Below are 20,125 nucleotides of genomic sequence, written 5' to 3' on the forward strand. Positions count from 1 at the left end.
AAAATGCCTGAATTTCTAAATCCAATCATTATTATATATACAAAGTTAGTAATGACATTAATTCCTTCAATACTTGGGCTATCAGACAAAACAATTAAACCTGGCTTTCTCTAGATTTATGATATGCAAACAAAGTTTCTTTTTTTTGTAAAAAAATCTTCCTTTATTTCTTAAATAGTTCCCAAAAGAACATAAATCGTTATGTAGAATTGCTACAGTGTAGCCCCACACACTTGAAAAATTTGAAAAGCTCTATTAAAATTTTTTTTAAGATTTTATTTATTTATTTTTATAGAGGGAAGGGAGGGAGATAGAGAGAGAGGGAGAAACATCAATGTGCGGTTGCTGGGGGTTATGGCCTGCAACCCAGGCATGTACCCTGGCTAGGAATCGAACCTGGGACACTTTGGTTCCCAGCCCACGCTCAATCCACTGAGCTACGCCAGCCAGGGCTCTATTAAAATTTTTAAGAAAAAATTAAAATATCTGTTTGAAGAGATCGGAAAGCTGTGGTTGAAGCCAGGACCTAAGGAACTAAGATCCCAGGGAAGATGAGGGTATCAAGATGTAGACTAGACACCTGCCAATAGTATTTGTTCCTCTTAAGGCATTTGTCAAGCCATTCAGGAATACTAAGAAGCCAAGCATAAAGTGGCTGAAATTACAGTGAAATGTACTGGGGAGATCAACATTGGAATACAAGACCAGCAATAGAGAAGGGGAGCCATAAGAAATCCCCAGGCATCTTGGTGGAACTTTTGAAGGGTGACACCATAGAAACTGGGGAAAAAATCAGAATAGACTGAATCTTATAAAGATTGCAAATCAGCCTCAGTTCTGCTCAATTCCCTAGTGGATTGAAATGTATGATTTATCTACCGCTATACAATAGTTTATCCCAAAACATAATGGCTTAAAGAAATAAACATTTATTGTTTCAAGTTTTCTGTGGGTCAAGTAGGAAGCAGTATAGTTGGAGGGTTTTGACTAAGGATCTTTCATGGGTTGCAGTCAGGATAATGACTTGGCAGGGGCTATACTCATGTGAAGGCATGACTGGGGCTGGAAGTTCTGCCTCCAAAATGGCTTACTCATATGGCTGTTGGCAGGGTGCTTCCCCTTGTGGAACTCTGCATAGCTTGCTCAATGTTCTCAACTATCCTGTTTTTGCCATGCTATCATGGCTTGCCCCAGAGCAACCAATCCAAGAGAAAGCAAGGAAGCTATGATGTCTTTTATGATCTAATTACATACTGTCACTTTTATTATATTCTATCTGCTGTCACTAAGCATAGCCCAAGAAAGAGAATTAGGCTACACCTTTTTAAAGGAAGGCATATTAAAGTATATGTAGGCATGTTTTAAAACGATCAAGAGAGGCTGTGTCCCTTGCTGCCTGCCAGAATATAGGCTGAACCCACTGTGATGGAAGGTAACATCATTTAGGGCCTCTACAATTTTCAATACACAATGTCCAAGATTCAAATTTTTTTTAAAAAGCAGGTACAATTAAGAAACAGGACCAAGGTGAAAAACTGCAAATAGAAATAGAGCTCAAAGTAACCCAAAGTCCTGAGAATGGATCAGAAAATAAATGATAAAATGTTTAATATAGGAATGACAAAAGGAAGAATTTCACTAGAGAACTTGAATCTATAAAAAGGAATCCAATGGAACTCAATACATGGGCTTAACAGCCACTTGGATCTAGCTAAAGAGAGGATTAACAAACTGGAAAAGAGGCAGTAGAAAATACCCCGACCACAACATGGAGAACAGAAAAGGTGGAGAGTACAGAGGAGCATGTAATTAGAATATTAAGAGGGGAGGAAAGATAGGATGGTGCAGAAGCAGTATCTGAAGAGATAATGGCTAACAATTTTCCAAAGACAGTGAAAGATGTCAAGCCACAGAATCAAGGGCTATGAGCCCAAAGCAGGGTAAATTAAAAAGCAAAACAAAACAGTCCCTAACTAGCATCATACTAATGAAAAGCAAAGATAAGAAGAAGATCTTAAAAGGAGCTAGAGAAATACAGACACGATCCTCACAGAAGCAACAGAAAACTGATGTCTAACTTTTGAAAGAAAGTATAGACGTCAGAAGACAACATACTGACACTGAAAGTGCTGAAAAACAGTAACTGTCAATCTACAATTCAATACTCATGTTAAAATATCCTGTAAAAATGAAGACAAAATGAAGGTATTTCCAGACAAATAACCGACAGAACTTAACCTGAGAAGACCTAAATAAAGAAATAACGAATGGAGTTCTTCAGGCAGAAGCAAAATTATCCCAGATGAAAAGATGAAAATACAGGAAGAAATGAAAAATAATGGAAATGGTAAATATTTGGGTAACTCTAAGTGACTAATGAGTTTACGAAAAAGTGATATTATTTTGTGAGATTTAAAATAATGTAAAATTAAAGTGCATGAAAATACAAAAGATGTGGGGGAGTAAATGGAGTTAAAATGTTCTAAGGCCAAACACTGCCTACAAAATGGTAAAAGCAAAAATTAATATTATACTCTAATATTAGAACCAAGAATCCATACCATAATCTTTAAGATAACTTCTTTTTTTTTAAAGATTTTATTTATTAGCCCTGGCTGGCGTAGCTCAGTGGATTGAGTGTGGACTGGGAACCAAAGTGTCCCAGGTTCGATTCCCAGCCAGGGTACATTCCTGGGTTGCAGGCCATAACCCCCAGCAACCACACATTGATGTCTGTCTGTCTGTCTCTCTCTCCCTCCCTTCCCTCTCTAAAAATAAATAAGTAAAACCTTTAAAAAAAAAAGATTTTATTTATTTATTTTTAGAGAGGGGAAGGAAGGGAGAGAGAAACATCAATGTGTGGTTGCCTTTCATGTGGCCCCCACTGGGGACCTGGCCCGCAACCCGGGCATGTGCCCTGATTGGGAATCGAACCTGCGATGCTTTGATTCGCAGCCTGCGCTCAATCCACTGAGCTACACCAGCCAGGGCCAAGAGAACTTCTAAAGGAACAATGAAAGATGTTTACTTAACAAGATAATGGGGAAAGGAAAAAGAAGATCCACAAGAATTCTAAAATAGACAGACAGACGTATATAAGGACAAAGGACCATAAAAATAGATGGGACAAATAGAAAACAAGTAGTAAGACTATAGTTATGAACTCACATACATCAGTAAGATTATATAAAATACACGTGATTTAAAATTTCTAGTTTATAGGTAATTATTTTCTAATTGAATTAAAAATACATGTTCAGCCTAATAATAAAACTAGCACTCACATAGCCACCACACATTTTAAATTATCAGCAGTTCAGAAATTTGTGTGCCTTATCCTATATCATAAATCTTCTCTAAAATTAGCATTTTTAGTATTAATTTTCTTGTTTTCTCTCTGAATTCCTAAGTTATATAAATATATATATTTTTTCCCTTTTTTCCTGGCTATTTTTGAACTTCATTGGAATGGAATCATACTATTCTTTCATGTCTGCTTTTCAATGCCTTGTGGGAGTTACTCATATTGTATGTGACTGTACTTCCACACAGAACCCCACTATATGGACCTGCTGCAATTTTTCTTTTCAATTGTAGATGGACATTTTTTCCTTCCAATGTTTGGCTTTATGGAAAATGCTCCGAATAAACATTCCTATACATATATCTTATTGCACATGTGTACTTATCTCTAGCTGGGGTATATATCAAGGGATGAGGCTACTAGGTAAAAGGATATTCAGATCTTCAAAATTTCTAGACAAAACCTTATTCGTTTTCTAAAATACTATACCAATTTACTCACCCAACGACAAAATATTCAATAAAACCAATTCCTTTTATTTCCAAACCACACCAATACCTGGTAAGGTTTTATTTTAGGATGTTTTACTTTTCCTTACCTGTTATGAAATAGTAATCTTGCTGTGGTTTTAATTTGCATTTCCCTGATTACTAATGAAGATGAGCACCTTTTCATATATTTATTGGCCATTTGACTTCCTCTTTTGTGAAGCAGATGCACAAGTCTTTTGCCCATTTTTCTTTTGTATTATCTGGTTTTACTCATTGATATTTGAAGTTCTTTATAAACATTCTGGGACTAGTCCACTACAGGTTATGTGTGCTGTGATTATCTTCTCCCACTCGATGGCCTGTCTTCTCACTATCTTTATTGTGCCTTTTGAGAAAAGAAGTTTCTAATTTTAATGTGGTAAAACTGATCATTTTTTTCTTTTGTTGCAAGGGTATTTGTGTCTTAAGAAATCTTTCCTTATCTGAAGTTCATGACAGTATTTTATATTACCATCTAAAAGCTTCAGAATTTTCCTTTAGAGAATTCTTTAATCCATGAGACTGATTTTTATGTATAGCCTGGCACTGGGATCCAATTTCTGTCATATTTCACCCAAAATGAATAGCAAATTAACAACACCATTTACTGAAAATCAATTACTTCCTAAATGACCTGCCAAACAGTCTCCATCACATATCACAACATATCACAAATACATACATGTATAGGTTTCTCGGCTCTGCTACACTTCTCTACTTGGCAATATCACATTATCCCATACTTGCCAATATTACATTATCCTAATTACTGCGTTTTTTTTAATGTTTTGACCTCTGATGGCAAATTCCTTCCATTTTCTTTCTCTACTTAAAGAATATCTTGGCCTTTTAAACTATTACATTTACATATACACTTAAAAATCAAATCAGCTTGTCAAGTTCCATAAAACTACACACTGAAAAACTGGCTGAAATGGTTCTCTATAAATTAAACAAAAGTAGCCCTGGCTGGTGTGGCTCAGTGTACTGCGAGTTGGCCTGCGAACCAAAGGGTTGCTGGTTCAATTCCCAGTCAGCGCACATGCCTGGGTTGCAGGCCAGGTCCCTAGTAAGGGGCATGTGAGAGGCATCCACACATTGATGTTTCTCTCCCTCTCTTTCTCCTTCCCTTCCCCTCTCTCTAAAAATAAATAAATAAAATCTTAAACAAAAAAAAAAAATGGAAACAATTTAAGTGCCTAAAATAGAGGGTTTGACATTCACATAATGGAACACTATGGCCTTTAAAAAATATTAGGTAGATCCCAATGTGCAGATTCCCAATCACTTAAGAATAGTAGAAATATCAATTCTTCTTTCTTTTTGAATCCTTTTATTTTGGTTTTCTGTCATTTTTTTTCTTTTTGCATTAGGCAAGATATACAGTATAATAGTGTAATGTTAAAGTGGTAAGAGTAAGCATCCTTTTATTTTATATCCTAAAGGAATATTTCCAATATTTCAACATCAGATTTGTTTTAGGGTTTTTGTAGATGGTGTCATCCCCCACTCCTCTAGTTTCCAAAGGCTTTATGCTTTAGAAAAAATCAATCCTATTGCTTCTAAGTCAATGGAATGAAGAGCTGTGTCCAAGGACACATCCAAGTGGAGCCAAAGGGGACTGATGCTTTGTCTACATCTTGTTCATATAGATCCAGTCAAAAGCACAAGGCCTGTAGTCAACCAGTTCTTGGGCTTAAACCATAGGTACTTTTTACTCACTCACTGCTGTGAATGACATTCCTGCCTACTTGAATGCAAAAGTCTCTGCAAATGATGTCTGGCTTAAAATCTGCTGGATTGGTCTCCCCGAGCATCATTCTCCCCTTCATCACATTCAGCCCCTGACCATCACTACCATAGGCCCTGAGTTCATGTACTTCACCAGTCTGAGATAGAATGGGTGGTCTTTCAGGTCAATGTAGTGCTGCCTCAGGAGCTCCTCAGAAGCTCAAGTAACTTCATAGCCATGAGGTGGATTCTGCTCAAAGCACTTGATTTCATCCACCTGACTGTACCATTTGTTCCATGTTGGCCATGGCCCAAATAATGGGCCAGCAGCATCTGTGCTGGGCTGCTGAGCCAGACCAGAGCTAGAGCAGAGACCTATAGGGACCACCAGAGTCAGGAGTTGCCCTCCAAGGAGCTGTAGGTAGTTGTTTGTTTTTTTTTTTTTAAAGATTTTATTTATTTATTTTTAGAGGGGGGCGGGGAGAAAGAGAGAGAGAGAGAAACATCCATGTGCAGTTGCTGGGGGCTGTGGCCTGCAGCCCAGGAATGTGCCCTGACTGGGAATTGAACCTGTGACCTTTTGGTGTACAGGCTGATGCTCATTCTACTGTGCCACACCAACCAGGGCATGGTGTTTACCCTTCATTTTATTGTAAGCTGACTATTCTTCTCCTGGCAAATTATTTTTTGTTGGTTGAACCAATCTTGCAGCATTTCTTGGACAAGCTCGGCTTTTGTGGATTGCTGATTTTGGTTCACTAGTATTTTACTTAAGACACCTGCATTTATTTCACAGATAAAAGTGGACTGAAAGTGGACTGTAATTTTCATTTCTGTAAAATTTAAAAATTTTCATATTGGTGTATCACAGTTATACTAGATTTCAGGATCTGATTTCATAAAATGAATTGAAGAACATTCCCTCTTTTTTTATTCTTTGGAATATGGTAAGTCCTCATGTAACACTGTCAATAGGTACTGTGATTTTAAGGGAAGAAACTATAAGAAAATCAATTTTACCATAGGCCAATTGATATAAACAAGAATTAAATTCTCACAGCATCTCATTGACATTAGAAGAAAACAAGGTTAAACAAAATGACATTATTCAAGGACCTGCTACAGTTTGTTTAAAACTGCTGATGTTTCTTCCCTATTTTATAAAACTCACCATTGAGCTCTTCATCAGAGTCAAGTTACACACTTGTGACACCTATTCTCACACTCACCATGGGCTGAGAGTGCTGCCTGAAACAGTTTCATAAATTGTACGTTCTTTATTCACTTTGGTGGAGCCAAGGGGGATGGTTCATATCATAGATATAAGCCATTGATAAATTTGATGTATTAGTCAGTAGATGCAATTTTAATGGTGTTGTCTTCACTTTTTCACTTCTGTCATCAGTATTTTTCATTTTTGTCTCCTTGAGTTTTAGCATAGGCATCAACAACTGGAAACAATAAAGACTCAAGGAAATGTGACTCGTCTTCACCAAAAAAATAAATGCCTTCTTTATAGCAGCTTCGTGGATTAAAACTAAAATATGGGCTTCAATATCACAAAATATTAAGTTTTTTTCCCCAAAGAGTCAAAACTTCATGTATATTCCCAAACATCAAGAATCTACTGCAAATGGTATAGATCAGGGATGCCCAATCTTTTGGTGTCTCTGGGCCACACTGGAAGAAAAGTTGTCTTGGCCCACACATTAAATAAAAACACTAACAAAAACTGATGAGCAAAAAAAAGGTCCATGCATAATTTTCGTGGTATATGCCACCACAGATAAGCAAAAAGGTCCTCACATAATAACCCTAATTATGCAGCGGTCCTTTTGATAATCTTTTGAAATTGTCAAGCAGGTCCCAAGTTTGTGATCACTAATATAGAAAATATACATATCTAAGTAATATCACTGATTTAAAAAAACTTTATTATAAAAGTAAAAGGGCAACATAAAACTACTGGGATGTTTGACACTGAATTTGAGAAACTAGTGCATCAATATCTGGTTTGTTAGAAGTACTTGCAGTTCTCAGTGAGCTCTCAAGGTATCAGATATTTTGGCTCCAATTTTACTCTTAATGTCTTTCATTCTTGAAAATAGTTGCTTGCAAATGTAGGTGCTGCCAAATAGCAATGACATGAATAAGGCGTGATTGTGAAGCAAGGGGTATTTGTCTCTGGAAAGACAGGACCTATAAAAGTCCAGTAAAGAGACACAATCAAATTTTTATGTTGCATGTCAGGTTGCAGCTCTGTGCATTCCATTAGAAAACTGGCAGGTAACATATTTTTGTTGATTGAAAATGGAGTCACAAATATAGCAAAATATTATTTTCCCAGAAATCTTGAAGTCTGTTTTCAAATTTTGTATCAAATCAAAAAGCAAGGCTGCATTTTTTGCTGTTCACAGGACTGTGTTTAGCCAATGGTTAGGTTAGCCAGCAAAATACATAAAATTGTTTGCCATAATTTCAGATTCATTTGGAACATTGTTATGGTTTGAAACATGGTACTGATGAGGTTTTCACCTTGAAAATACATGTTTAACTCATTTAAATGAGCAGTTAAATCCACTAAAAATGCTAAATCTGTAAGCCAGTTTTCATCATCAAGTTCAGGAACAATTTGTTTTTTGATACCATAAACGACTTGATGACATGTCGCAAATCATAAAATCTTTTCAACATCTGGCCTCAACTTAGCCATCATACTTCTGAAAAGTAAATGATGTTGCCATAGTCAGCATCAATACTTCTGTGGAATTCCTGAAGTGGCGATGATTCAATCCTTTGGCTCTTACGAAATTTAGTCTTGATGATGATTTGCATGACATTATCCATTTTTAAAACTTTTGTGCATAAATTGTCTTGATGTTCCATGTAATGATACTTCATTGAATGTGAGTTTTGGTGGCAATTGCATTGTCTCCTATTAATTTTACAAGTCTCTTTCTTTTACCTACCATGGCTAGGCCACCATCAGTAACTCTATCAGATATGTTGGCAATGGACAAAGAAAATCACTTGAACATATTTTTTACTGCTTCATATAAATCTCTTGATTTAGCTGTATCTTTTAATGGCATTAAAGAAGCCATTTCTTCAGTGACATTATATTCATCATCAATACCTCTAATAAGAATGGTAGGTTAAGTCGTAGCTGTAGCACCAGTGCTATCATCTATCGCCAAAGCATAAAATTTAAAATTAGCAGCTTTACTCTCCAAAGTTCTTTCAATAGATTTTCTAATTTCTACAAATTTGCTTGGCTATAATCTGGTTAGACAAACTGATTTTAGACATATCCACCCTTTTTTCAGGGCAAATTATATCTGCCACACTTTCTATACATTGCTTAATAAACTTAGTATCACTAAGTGGTTTTGATTTTTTTTTGCTATTAAATATACTACCACATAATTAGTTTTACAATGGAGTCCACCTGAGTTGTAACTTCTTAAGAAATTTTTGTTAAGACAGACTTTCTTCAGTTCCACCATTTTGTCCTTACAACACAAATCTTCATATGCATTGAATTTGGCAGCATGTTTTTGCATATAATGCCTTTTCCAATTATAGTCTTCGAAAACTTGCACCAAATTCCCCACAAATTAAGCATAGTGTCTTACTATTAGCCTCAACAAAAAACTAGTCATTTGTAATTTTTCCTTTTGGGGTTCTTTTTTCTTTTGCGGCATTGTAGATGTTAGGCTGGGATTTAAAAAATAATAGATAAGGGACTTTATTTACTTTTATTATGAAAATTGTAGTAGACCATTCTACATGGCATGGGCCCAGCTTCCACTCAGAGATGCACAGGACCCACGCCCATGGATAGGTTCTCCTGTGGGGAATCAGGCCTGCAATGTACGTAGGCTGCTATGAGTCTTGCTTTTTGCTAAAACTTACTCACCCTGCATTGAGGACATTTATTGCAAAGCAACTTCCTAAAAACCATGCTAAACCTTCCAAGGATGAGTGGACCCAGTTCAACTACTTTTGCCTTTTCATTTGCAAATATCCCTCTTCTGTGATGTGATTAGCAGCACTGGCTCCTTTGTTTTCTGTAAAAGGTAACCATCTTAAGTGAACCTGTGCATAGTAAATGAGGGCCATCATGTAATGGGCAGAGAAACCCAATAAAGGCCTGTCGTGGCAGAGGCAGGGGCTTTTTGCTCCCCTTGAGAGAAAAGCCATGCTGTCCCTTTTCCTCCACCAGACTCAGTAGTCTGTATGAATGTCTCATTTCATCCACAATGATGCGGACACTGCAGGCTGGTGTTTGCATCAGAAAATTAATTGACAGGAAAATAAAAAGCAAAGTTTGGGCCCTTCCACAGCCCTCTTGGCTGCCAATGCAGGGTGAAATAGAGGGCTGCTTTGAAAGTGTGGCAGGAGGTGTGTGAGATGCCACCGAGGTATGGAAGTACCTTTTACAATCAAATATGAATGCTTACCTGACTTCTAAATAACATTATATGCCTGATATTGCAACGGGGGGTTGAAATATTACTGATAATTGCTGCCTTGCTAAGTCACCACGAGTACATGTGTAACATCTGATGATGTCAATTCTGTCTGTGCTTAGAAGATAATACAGTGGAAGCCGAACACTAGCATGAAACTGAAGCCACTCATGCATACAAATAGTGAGAGTGTATGTCTATTTATTTTACGTGACATTGCAACATGTAATTACTAGAAAAACTCAAAATGTTTTACGTAAATTTATGATTGTGTTTGGGCCACATCCATAGCCATCCTGGGCCACATGTGGCCTGAGGCCAAGGGTTGGACACCCCTGGTATAGACTAAAACAACTTCTCCTTTGTTTTATTCATCCTTGAGTAAGCATAGTTATTCAGAGGAAAGGGTATATTCCTCAAACAATGACCATCATTTAATTCACTTAATTTGGTTATATATATTCTTCTTTTTAAAAGCTGAAGTATAAATTAACATATAAAAACAATACCACAGGATATTTTAAGAAGTAAATTTTAAGAGTAAGTAAATAATAATACTATAAAACTTCAAACTGTTAAGAATCGATAGCGAAGAGAAAATAATTTATTAAAGTGCACCCCCACCTTCTTGAAAATTAATCCAGGCCAGGACCACCAATCATGTTTCTTTGTTAAACTAAACTACTTCTTCCCTATAAGCCCAAAATCTTTTAAACTACATCAGAGATAAAGTGTCTCAGCTGCTTTGTGACTCAATAATGCAAATACTTTAACCTGTTCGTTCCCTGTAATTTGAAGTTATGATACTACTTAGGCACTTTTTCCCTAATCTTACTCCTTTGTGTAATTTTTTTCAAATCACTGTTTCATGCAGCCTTGACTTTTCCATGTGCAGAACTGGAAACTAGGGGAGTGCTCCAGTTGATCACTCCAGTCACCATACCAAAGATGGAAAGCATCACAATAAAAACCTGACACCTAACCAATTCAAAATTTTATTTAGTACTGTGAAAACAAAAATAAAAGCTTTGAAGAACCAACTCTAGTCCTTCATAATATAATAGCGTTCATATAAATATGAAGCTTTAAGCTATTTTATACTTAACTGACAAAGGGGTATGTGTTTATAAGCAAATATTTAGATAAATAAGTTTATGCATTTTTGTGGAAATGCTTACCTTTCAGAAACAGCCTCATCATGATCCTGTGACAAATCAATCTTTTCACTTGCTTTTTCAGAAGGGTTAGAAGGTGCAGAGTTCAGAGAAGTCTTTCTTTCATCTGGACTATTAATGGACTCTGGGTTCTTATCCAAATTTAAAGTCTCTGAATTTGCAACCTGTTAATTGGGTGAGGTAAAAGCATTTGAGGAAAGGGTTACTAATTTTGTTTTTCCACACAAAATTAATGATAGGAAAAAAGTTTCTAAACTTTAACTTAGAAAATGTTCTTAAAATAGTCTTGCATACAGATGACAAAAATATGTTAAACTATATGTATTTCAATGACCATGACTGCTTTTAAAAAATACTTCAGAGAAATAAAAATAATGGTAGTACAAACTAACTTCCCAGTTTGAATGAAAGGAAGAAAAAAGAAAAACCTAGGTCAGTGATTTTCAACCAGTGTGTCACAAGAAAATTTAAAAGATGCAATATGAATGGAGGGGGGCAAAGAGGAAAAGAATGTGACAACTGTAATAGTACAAACAATAAAACATTAAGAGTTTCAGCAAAGATGGAGGAGTAGGTAGATATGCTTAGCTTCTCGCACGACCAAAAGAAGGAAAGAACCAATGTAAAACAAAAAACAACCAGAATTGCCAGAAAATTGAACTATATGGAAGTCTGACAACCAGGGAGTTAAAGAAGAAACATTCACCCAGACTGATAGGAGGGACAAAGACAGGGCCAGGGTGGAGAGGATGCATGGCAAGGTTGCCATTGGCAGACTGGGCAGTCCCACATTTGCATGCAGATAAACTAGGAAAAACAACTGGGGAGCGAGGCAGTCTAAGCAACCCAGGGTTCCAACTTGGGCAAAATAAAGCCTCAGAACCTCTGGCTGTAAAAATCTGTGCAAGTTGTGGCAGTGGGAGAAACTGCCAATCTCTTGAAAACAGGGCGAGAGCTAAGCAAGTGGCATTGTTTCCTCTCTGAACCCTCACCCACATACTGTGCCATAATGCAGCAAAGTGGGTTGTCCTGCCTTGGTGAATACCTAAGGCTCTGCCCCTTACAATATAATAGGTGCATCAACAAATTGAAGAGACAAAGAAGTATGGCCCAAAAGAAAGAATAGATCAAAACTATCTTTTTCAAAGATAGAAAAAGAACTAAGTGACCCACAGGGATAGCCAACCTATCAGATGCAGAGTTCACAACACTAGTAACCACAGAAATGATTGACTATGACTAAAAAATAAAGAAGTGAAGGCTATACAAAGTGAAATAAAGAAAAATATACAGGGAACCAACAGTGAAGGGAAGAAACTGGGATTCAAATCAACAATTTGGAACAAAAGGAAGAAATAAACATTCAACCATGACAGAAGAAAGAAGAATTTAAAAAAATAAATGAGGAGAGGCTTAGGAACCTCTGGGACAACTTTAAATGTTCCAACATCCAAATCATAGGGGTGCCAGAAGGAAAAGAGGAAGAGCAAGAAATGAAAACTTATTTGAAAAAATGCTGAAGGAGAACTTCCCCAATCTGGTGAAGGAAATAGACATGCATGTCCGGGACACTCAGAGAGTCCCAAAGAAGTTGGATACAAGAAGAAACACTAAGAAAGACACATCATAATTACACTACCCAAGATTAAAATGAAGGAGAGAATCCTAGAAGCAGCAAGAAAAGAGTTACCTACAAAGAAGTTCCCATAACACTATCAGCTGATTTCTCAAAAGAAACCTTGCAGGCAAGAAGGGACTGGAAAGAAGTATTCCAAGTCATGAAAGTCAAGGACCTACATCCAAGATTACTCTCTCCAGCAAAGCTACTGTTTAGAATGGAAAGGCAGATAAAATGCTTCCCAGATAAGGTCAAGTTAAGGGAGTTCATTATCACCAATCTGTTATTATATGAAATGTTAAAGGGACTTACCTAAGAAAAAGAAGATAAAAACTACGTACAGTAAAATGTTAACAAACTCACAACTACCAACAACTAAACCTAAAAAACAAAAACAAACTGAGCAAATAACTAGAACAGGAACAGAATCACAGAAATGGAGATCACATGGGGGATATCAGCAAGCTGGGGCAAGAGGAAGAATGGGGGGAAGGTACAGGGAATAAGAAGTATAATAGTAGGTATAAAACAGATGGGGGGAGATTAAGAATAGTATAGGAAATGGAAAAGTCAAAGAACTTATATGTATGACCCATGGACATGAACTAAAAGGGGGAGAATGCTGGAAGGAATGGGGGTACAGGGTGGAGGAGAATTATGTGGAGAAAAAGAATAGGACAACTGTAATAGCATAATCAATAAAATATACTTAAAATAAAACATTAGAAAATAAAGGGAAAAAAGATGCAGTAACTGACTAGTCAGGGGCACTGACCTCTTTTCCTTCAGGTTGACAAACAAAAAAAGGACAACAGTCCACACAACAATCGGTGTCTGGTGTGAATGAATCAAAATTATAACTATTTTTTTGCCAGGTAAGAACTGTATTTTTTGATGTGTCGCATAATTACTAGTTTATGTGTGCCATGAGGTGAAAAAGGTTGAAAATCACTGACCTAAGTATTTAGACACATTTTATTCCTACTAAACTAAGTTTTAAGAACTAATAAACATTAGAATTTAACAAAGAAACTTTTTAATTTTGTTCATTTTCAATAATGAGTGAAGACCATACATAAAGAAAATTTCAACTTGCTCTTCTAGTCAATGAGTTTTGTTTAAAACTTGGAGCTGAAACCTTTAGCCTATGCTTTGTTTGAGAACTTGCAGTATTTAAAATATGTACATATTAATCAATACAAAAGGATCAATTGATTGTCCAACTCATGGGCTTTTCTGATGGGTAACATGAACAAAAATGCTGATACACAGGGCAGAATTCTGAAACACTGTATTACATGTACAGATTTTATATGTAGAAATAGGTTTAGACAATGGAAAGTAACTTCAAAAAGCACTGGTATTCTATTAATTCCAGGACAACATGGCACAGACTCGCTTTACCCTACTCCTCCCTTCAAAGCACAACTAAATGTCTTATAAATAATTCAATGGGTAACTTGAATTAACAGTAAACAGGCCATCATAAATTGCCTCTGAAAAGTGGAAACAAAAGGGTAGGCTGCCTGGGGATCTCAAGATTAAGCAGTAACACCACAGAATTACCTGAGTTTTCTTTTTATTATCTATATATCCTGCGATGTATGCCAGAAAGGCCAGGGACCTGTCCTACTCCTGAAACCCAGAGCAGTGTTGGCTAGACCCCCACTGCACACCTGCAGAATCAGCAGCCAGATTCACTGTAGCAGTAGTGTTACCTGGGTTCCTAGCTGACACATGTGGTAGCATGGGCTCTAACTGGCTGCAGTAGCAATGTTATCAAAAGATAGGCAGGAACCAATCCCCAGAACTCCACACCTGGAAGAGCAGTGGGCCAAATCCATTGCAATGTCAGTAGGGCCATCATCCCATACTTGGAACAACAGTGGGCATGGACTACTGAGGCATCAGCAGAGTCCCTGCTCCACATCTGGGGCAGCTGCAGGCCTAATCTACTATAGTGGCAGCAACCATAGGCCAACATTTCCTAAACTTCCCACCCAACATCACCAGGAAACCCAGGCAGGACTTGTAGGGATTATACAGGAGAGCCAGTGGAGCCAACAGAATAAAGTCAACCATGACAGCACTGCAAAAATTTAAAAAAGTAAACTGTCATTGAACTATGACTCACATAAGGAGTCCAGGATGTACACTCTCAATATAAACAGGGTAACTGCGTGCTGAAAGACAGTCCAATGCCTACTCTCTTCAAAGAGCTCCATGTGTAACTGAATGCTCTGAGCTTTTGATTTTTCTAAGGCACTGGGCAAAAGCTTGTCCTGATACACCACTGGCATTCTCTCCAGATAATGTTTTAGGATCTTCTGCAATCTGTAGAAGCTCAGAATTTTCCAAATCAAGTCCCCCTGGATCCTTTGGCTAAACAGTTCCTCCTTCTATTTACCTCTTCCCTCTCAGATTTTATTATAAGCAGTAAGAAACCAAGCCAAACCTTCCATACATTGCTCAAAAATCTGTTAGCCTAATAAAAATCAAGTTCATTACTTACAAGTCCTGTTTCCATATCACTGTAGGACACAATTCAGCTAAGTTTCCTGCTACTATGTAGAAAGAATCCCCTTTCCCCATTTCCTTTTGAGTACTCACCAACTGTGATTTTAAATGTTCATATTTTACCAAGTCTTTTTATGAAGATTTAGATACTCTCTTTGACTATATAGGTTTTCTCTAAGGTGCTCCTCATTTCATTTCTGAGCCCTCACAGTATTTAACATCTACATTTCTACTAAGAGTCTGCTCAAGGAAATCCAGGATTTTAAAAATCATGCTCCTCAATATTCTTCCAGCTTCTACCCATTACCCCATTCTACTTCCACATTTTTAGCTATTTGTTACAGCAGCACCCCACATGCCCTGGTACCACATTCTGTATTAGTTTCCTGAGGCCACTGTAACAAATTACCACACACTGGGTAGTTTAAAACAGAAATGTATTCCATCATAGTTCTGGAGGCTGGATATTTGCAATCAGTTTCACTAAGCCAAGATCAAGTTGTTTGCAGGGTTGCATCCTTTCTGGAGACTTCAGGGAAGAATCTGTATCCTTTTCTCAGGTTCTAGAAGCTGCCAGCATTCTTTGGCACACAGCCCCTTCCTCCATTTTCAATGCAACCATTCCACCTTCTGCTTCCATTGTCCCATCTCTTTCTTCTGTTGTGACCTTCTTGACTCCTGTTTATAAGTACTTTTAGGAGTACCAAACCCTCAGAGTAATCTCCCGATTTATATGGTCCTTTTATCATGTAAAGTACGATAGTCACACATTCTGAGGACTAGGTCATGGACATCTTTTCATGGCCATTATTCACCACTCTCAATTACCTTGGCAATTAACACAATTAACTCAAAAGTGACATTTACAGAACATTACACCTAACATTCTTTTCAAGAATACATGAAACATTCACCAAAGGAAACTATACCTGGGACTACAAGAATAAGTGTCAGTTAACTTTCAAGTTTGAAATTTTGCATAGTATGTGCTCAGATCAAAATGAAATTGAATATCAGTAAAAACAACATACCTAGAGAAGCACCAGATGTTTGGAAATTAAACACACACTTCTAAATAGTCAAAGAACATGAGTCAAAGAACAATACCCCTAGGGAAATCAGAAATTACTTTGCACTGATATAAAACAAAAATACAATTTATCAAATATATCATCTTCTGTACTGAGATGTTGAGAAGATACAAGAAAAAGCAGTGCTTAGAAGGAAATTTATAGCTTTAAATATTTTCCAGTAAAAAAGGGTAAAAATTAATGCTCTTTCTTAAGAAGCTGGAAAAAGAAAAAATTACATCCAATGTAAGAGAAAGAATCTAATAAAAAATAGAAAAGATACAAGTGATAGAGAGTTCATAAGATTTTAAAATTCCTAGCAAGACTGATTAAGGAAAAAACAGCTTATAAGTATCAGAAATGAAAGAGTGTATATCACTACACACCTACAAATATTAATGAGACAAGGGAATTTAATTTCATCAATAGTTTTATGCTACAATACTCAACAACTTAGATAAAATGAACAAATTCCTTCCAAAAAGTAGCTTAGAAAACTGATGCAAAATGAAATAAAAAAATCTGAATTGCCTTACACCTATTAACTGAATTTTGAAGAGAAAGTTTTTCTATAAAGAAAGCTCAGAGGTGGATACTATCAAACATTTAAGGAAGTAATAAAAATCTTACACACTTTCAAAAAACAGGAGAAGGAATATTTCCCAATTCATTTATTGAGGATAGCATAAATATGATACCAAAATAAATAAAGACACTACAAGAAAAAAGAAATCCAGTGAATGTACACTGAAGATTACATTTGAATTTTATGTAAAAATATAAACAGACACTAAATTCTACTTAATGACATCTATGTTAACATGTTTTATGTGTACATTGCAAAGTGTATTTTGATACAAAATATATTTGTACCTAATGTATCATATATAAAGATGGCTTAACAGATGACCAGATTGACAGATAATGAGAAAAATAAATATATTAAAATAGGAAAGGTAGAATTTAGGTGCTTAGTATACAAGGGTTCACTGTAAAATTACTTCAACTTCGCTGTGTATGTCTCAGCATGAGAAAATGGTGGGAAGGTGGATAATCTAGGCAATCAGAAATCCCCTCTCTACTTACTTTATTAAAGTAATACATGTGGCATTTACTTTTGGCTACCTCAGGGTATCTTCCCCAGAGATAAAGTTACAGGAACATTCTAAGTATCAATTTATTATCTTTTAATCCCTCTGAGTTCGGAAACACATAATCCAACAACTATAATGTGGGCTAAAGAAGTTAGTAAAAGTCCTATGTGTTATACCAACCTTACAGTCTGTATTACTGGGTAACATGTTTGGATCCAAACAACTCCTTTGAGATAACAATATCTTTTTAATACGCCTTTGAAGTTTTGCTACTCTTGCCTAGAAGAGAAAAACAAGTAAATATGTAACCAGAGTACTAGAAATATAGAGAGATGGAGAGAAAACTATTTTCCAAAGCAGTTTTGAGAGACTTAAGCATACACTCAAATAAACCAGAAATTGTTATATAAGCCAAAGATTTAAATCCTACTGATGAATGGATCAAGATGTGGTATATGTACAATGGAATAGTATGCAGCATTAAAAAATAAAATATTGTTATTTGTGACAACGTGGATGAACCTTCAGGGTGTCATGGCTAAGTGAAATACGTCAGACAGAAAAAAAACAAAATTGTATTAATTTCACACAGACAAAAACCAAACAAACAAAACAAAAACTCTTAGCTATGAGCAATAGATTGGTGGTTACAAGAGGGAAAGGGTGGGTTGGAGGAGAGTGAAATGGGTAAAAGGGGTCACAGTATGGAGATGGATGGAAACTAGACTTTTGGTGGTAAGTGTACTGCAATGTATACAGATACTGAATTATAATGTACATCTGCAACATTATAATGTATAATGTTATAAACCAACGTTAACTCAATGAAAAAAATCATGTTTGATGCTAGTATGACACTCTAGAATGGAAAATAAAAATACCAATCTTCTAATTGGTCCATGATAAAATTAAGTCCATGATAAAATTGGTCCATGTTGGTAGAAACACCAACCAGCAAGTAATCCTAAAACAAACACACACACACACACACACCCCAGCCCTTGAAACTGCTTGTATAAACTCTAATACAGAATATATTTTGAATTAAAAGAAAATGCCTATGTATTAAGCCTGTCAGTTGATATAGAATAGCTAACATTTCTAAAACGTTTGTCAAGGGCCAATATTGCTGGCATAATATCAATTCTTTACCTATAGAAATCTGGTGCATCAGGCTTGTGGCCAGGGATATTTGGGTCTGCCTTATTGTTTTCCTTTCCTAATGTATAAAAATACCACCAAATTCTACTTTTTAAAAGGACTCAAGTGAAATCAAATGAAATTAGAAACTTACGATGAGTTCATCAGCTATTGCTTCATGTTTATTCCTGCACTGTATCTTCCCAATGCGTTCGGTCAATTCTCTCAGTTTGTTATCAAATAGTTTGTAATTTATACTACAGATCTCCTGTTGAATCAAATGTCTGACCTAGAATTTTAAAATAAAAACCAAAACACCCCATGTTTCAAATTTAAAAGCAATTTTATTCTCTACTGCTTAAAAATAGCTTTGCTCTCTTCCAGATTTTCTGTAACCAATATACTTATATATATTTATACTTATATTATTATACCAGTTTTATAAAATTTGAATATCAAATTCAGTAAAACACACCAATAAATTTATTCTCCTAGAGCTTATTTTAGTTTCCTATAGTTTCAACTGAATTCCACAATACATATTAAAGGGCAATAAAAGCCTGTATCCCATTTATATTTTTTAATGACTATGGTCATTAAACCTACTATTCCATTGAAAGGAACTCCACTTATCTGAAAAATAGAGCCCAATGAAAATGGTTAATTGGCCTCTAATAGAGATCTAGCAAATTATGAAGTCTGACCTTTGACCCTGCCATTAACAGTTATATGACCTTTGGGAAGTCACAACATCTGTGAGCTTCATTTTCCTTGTTCACAAATGGGTAGGTGATACAATATTGAACGAGAGATGCTCATAGGATTTTTATAAGAACATTATACACAACATGTGGAAGAGCTCCAAAAGATAAAAAACACTGAATTGACATGAAAGGAACTAAATATACAAGATAATCCTTATAAATATAGTTTTATAGGGGGTGACTTATTGTTAAAATTGTAGGGACAATTATGTGGTGTTATGTTATCCGGCATAACGCGTGTTATTCAAAGAGATTATGATAGCCATAACACTAAATACTGATGCATTTCATTATCTGGCTGTTTTTTAGCAAACAGACTAGCTTATTTTCAAGAAGCATATTTAATCTCAGTGCCCAATGATATGAACAGCTCTGATTAGAGATATATTCAGAAACATCTACTATAGTTAATTGGTCAATGTGTATGATTTTTAAGCAACTTTTGTACCAGAGAAGGTAGTCTATCATAATGACAAAACCTGTCATAATACATTTAAAGTATTTAATAGTTATATTTACAACTTTATCCTATTACCTTATTTTTCAGACTATAAGACACACCCCCCCCCCCAAATTTGGGAGGAATAATGGTTGTTAATGCTGCTGTTGAGTTCTGTTTATATTTACATTGGTGAAATATTATGTTATTTATGTTATTAAATATTTTACCACATTTTTTGCTTCAAACATTTTTTTTTCCTATTTTCCTC

The 20,125-nt window shown here is 36.0% G+C and overlaps 1 protein-coding gene across 2 annotated transcripts in view; it reads right to left on the minus strand.

Moving 5' to 3' along the window:
• Window positions 1-20,125, minus strand: part of ATF7IP2 (activating transcription factor 7 interacting protein 2) — an 80,062-nt gene that overhangs the window by 27,465 nt on the left and 32,472 nt on the right. Inside the window, exons 4-6 of one of the 2 annotated variants that reach the window (XM_028515716.2) lie at window positions 18,806-18,940; window positions 17,692-17,790; window positions 11,216-11,376 (exon numbers count right to left, since the gene is read on the minus strand). In XM_028515716.2, the coding sequence (XP_028371517.1) occupies window positions 11,216-11,376; window positions 17,692-17,790; window positions 18,806-18,940 (395 nt within the window). The remainder of the gene's footprint in view (window positions 1-11,215; window positions 11,377-17,691; window positions 17,791-18,805; window positions 18,941-20,125) is intronic. The other variant, XM_036020936.1, reaches the window with a different exon arrangement.

Source organism: Phyllostomus discolor, chromosome 3, assembly GCF_004126475.2.
Source record: "Phyllostomus discolor isolate MPI-MPIP mPhyDis1 chromosome 3, mPhyDis1.pri.v3, whole genome shotgun sequence".
Lineage (NCBI taxonomy): Eukaryota > Metazoa > Chordata > Mammalia > Chiroptera > Phyllostomidae > Phyllostomus > Phyllostomus discolor.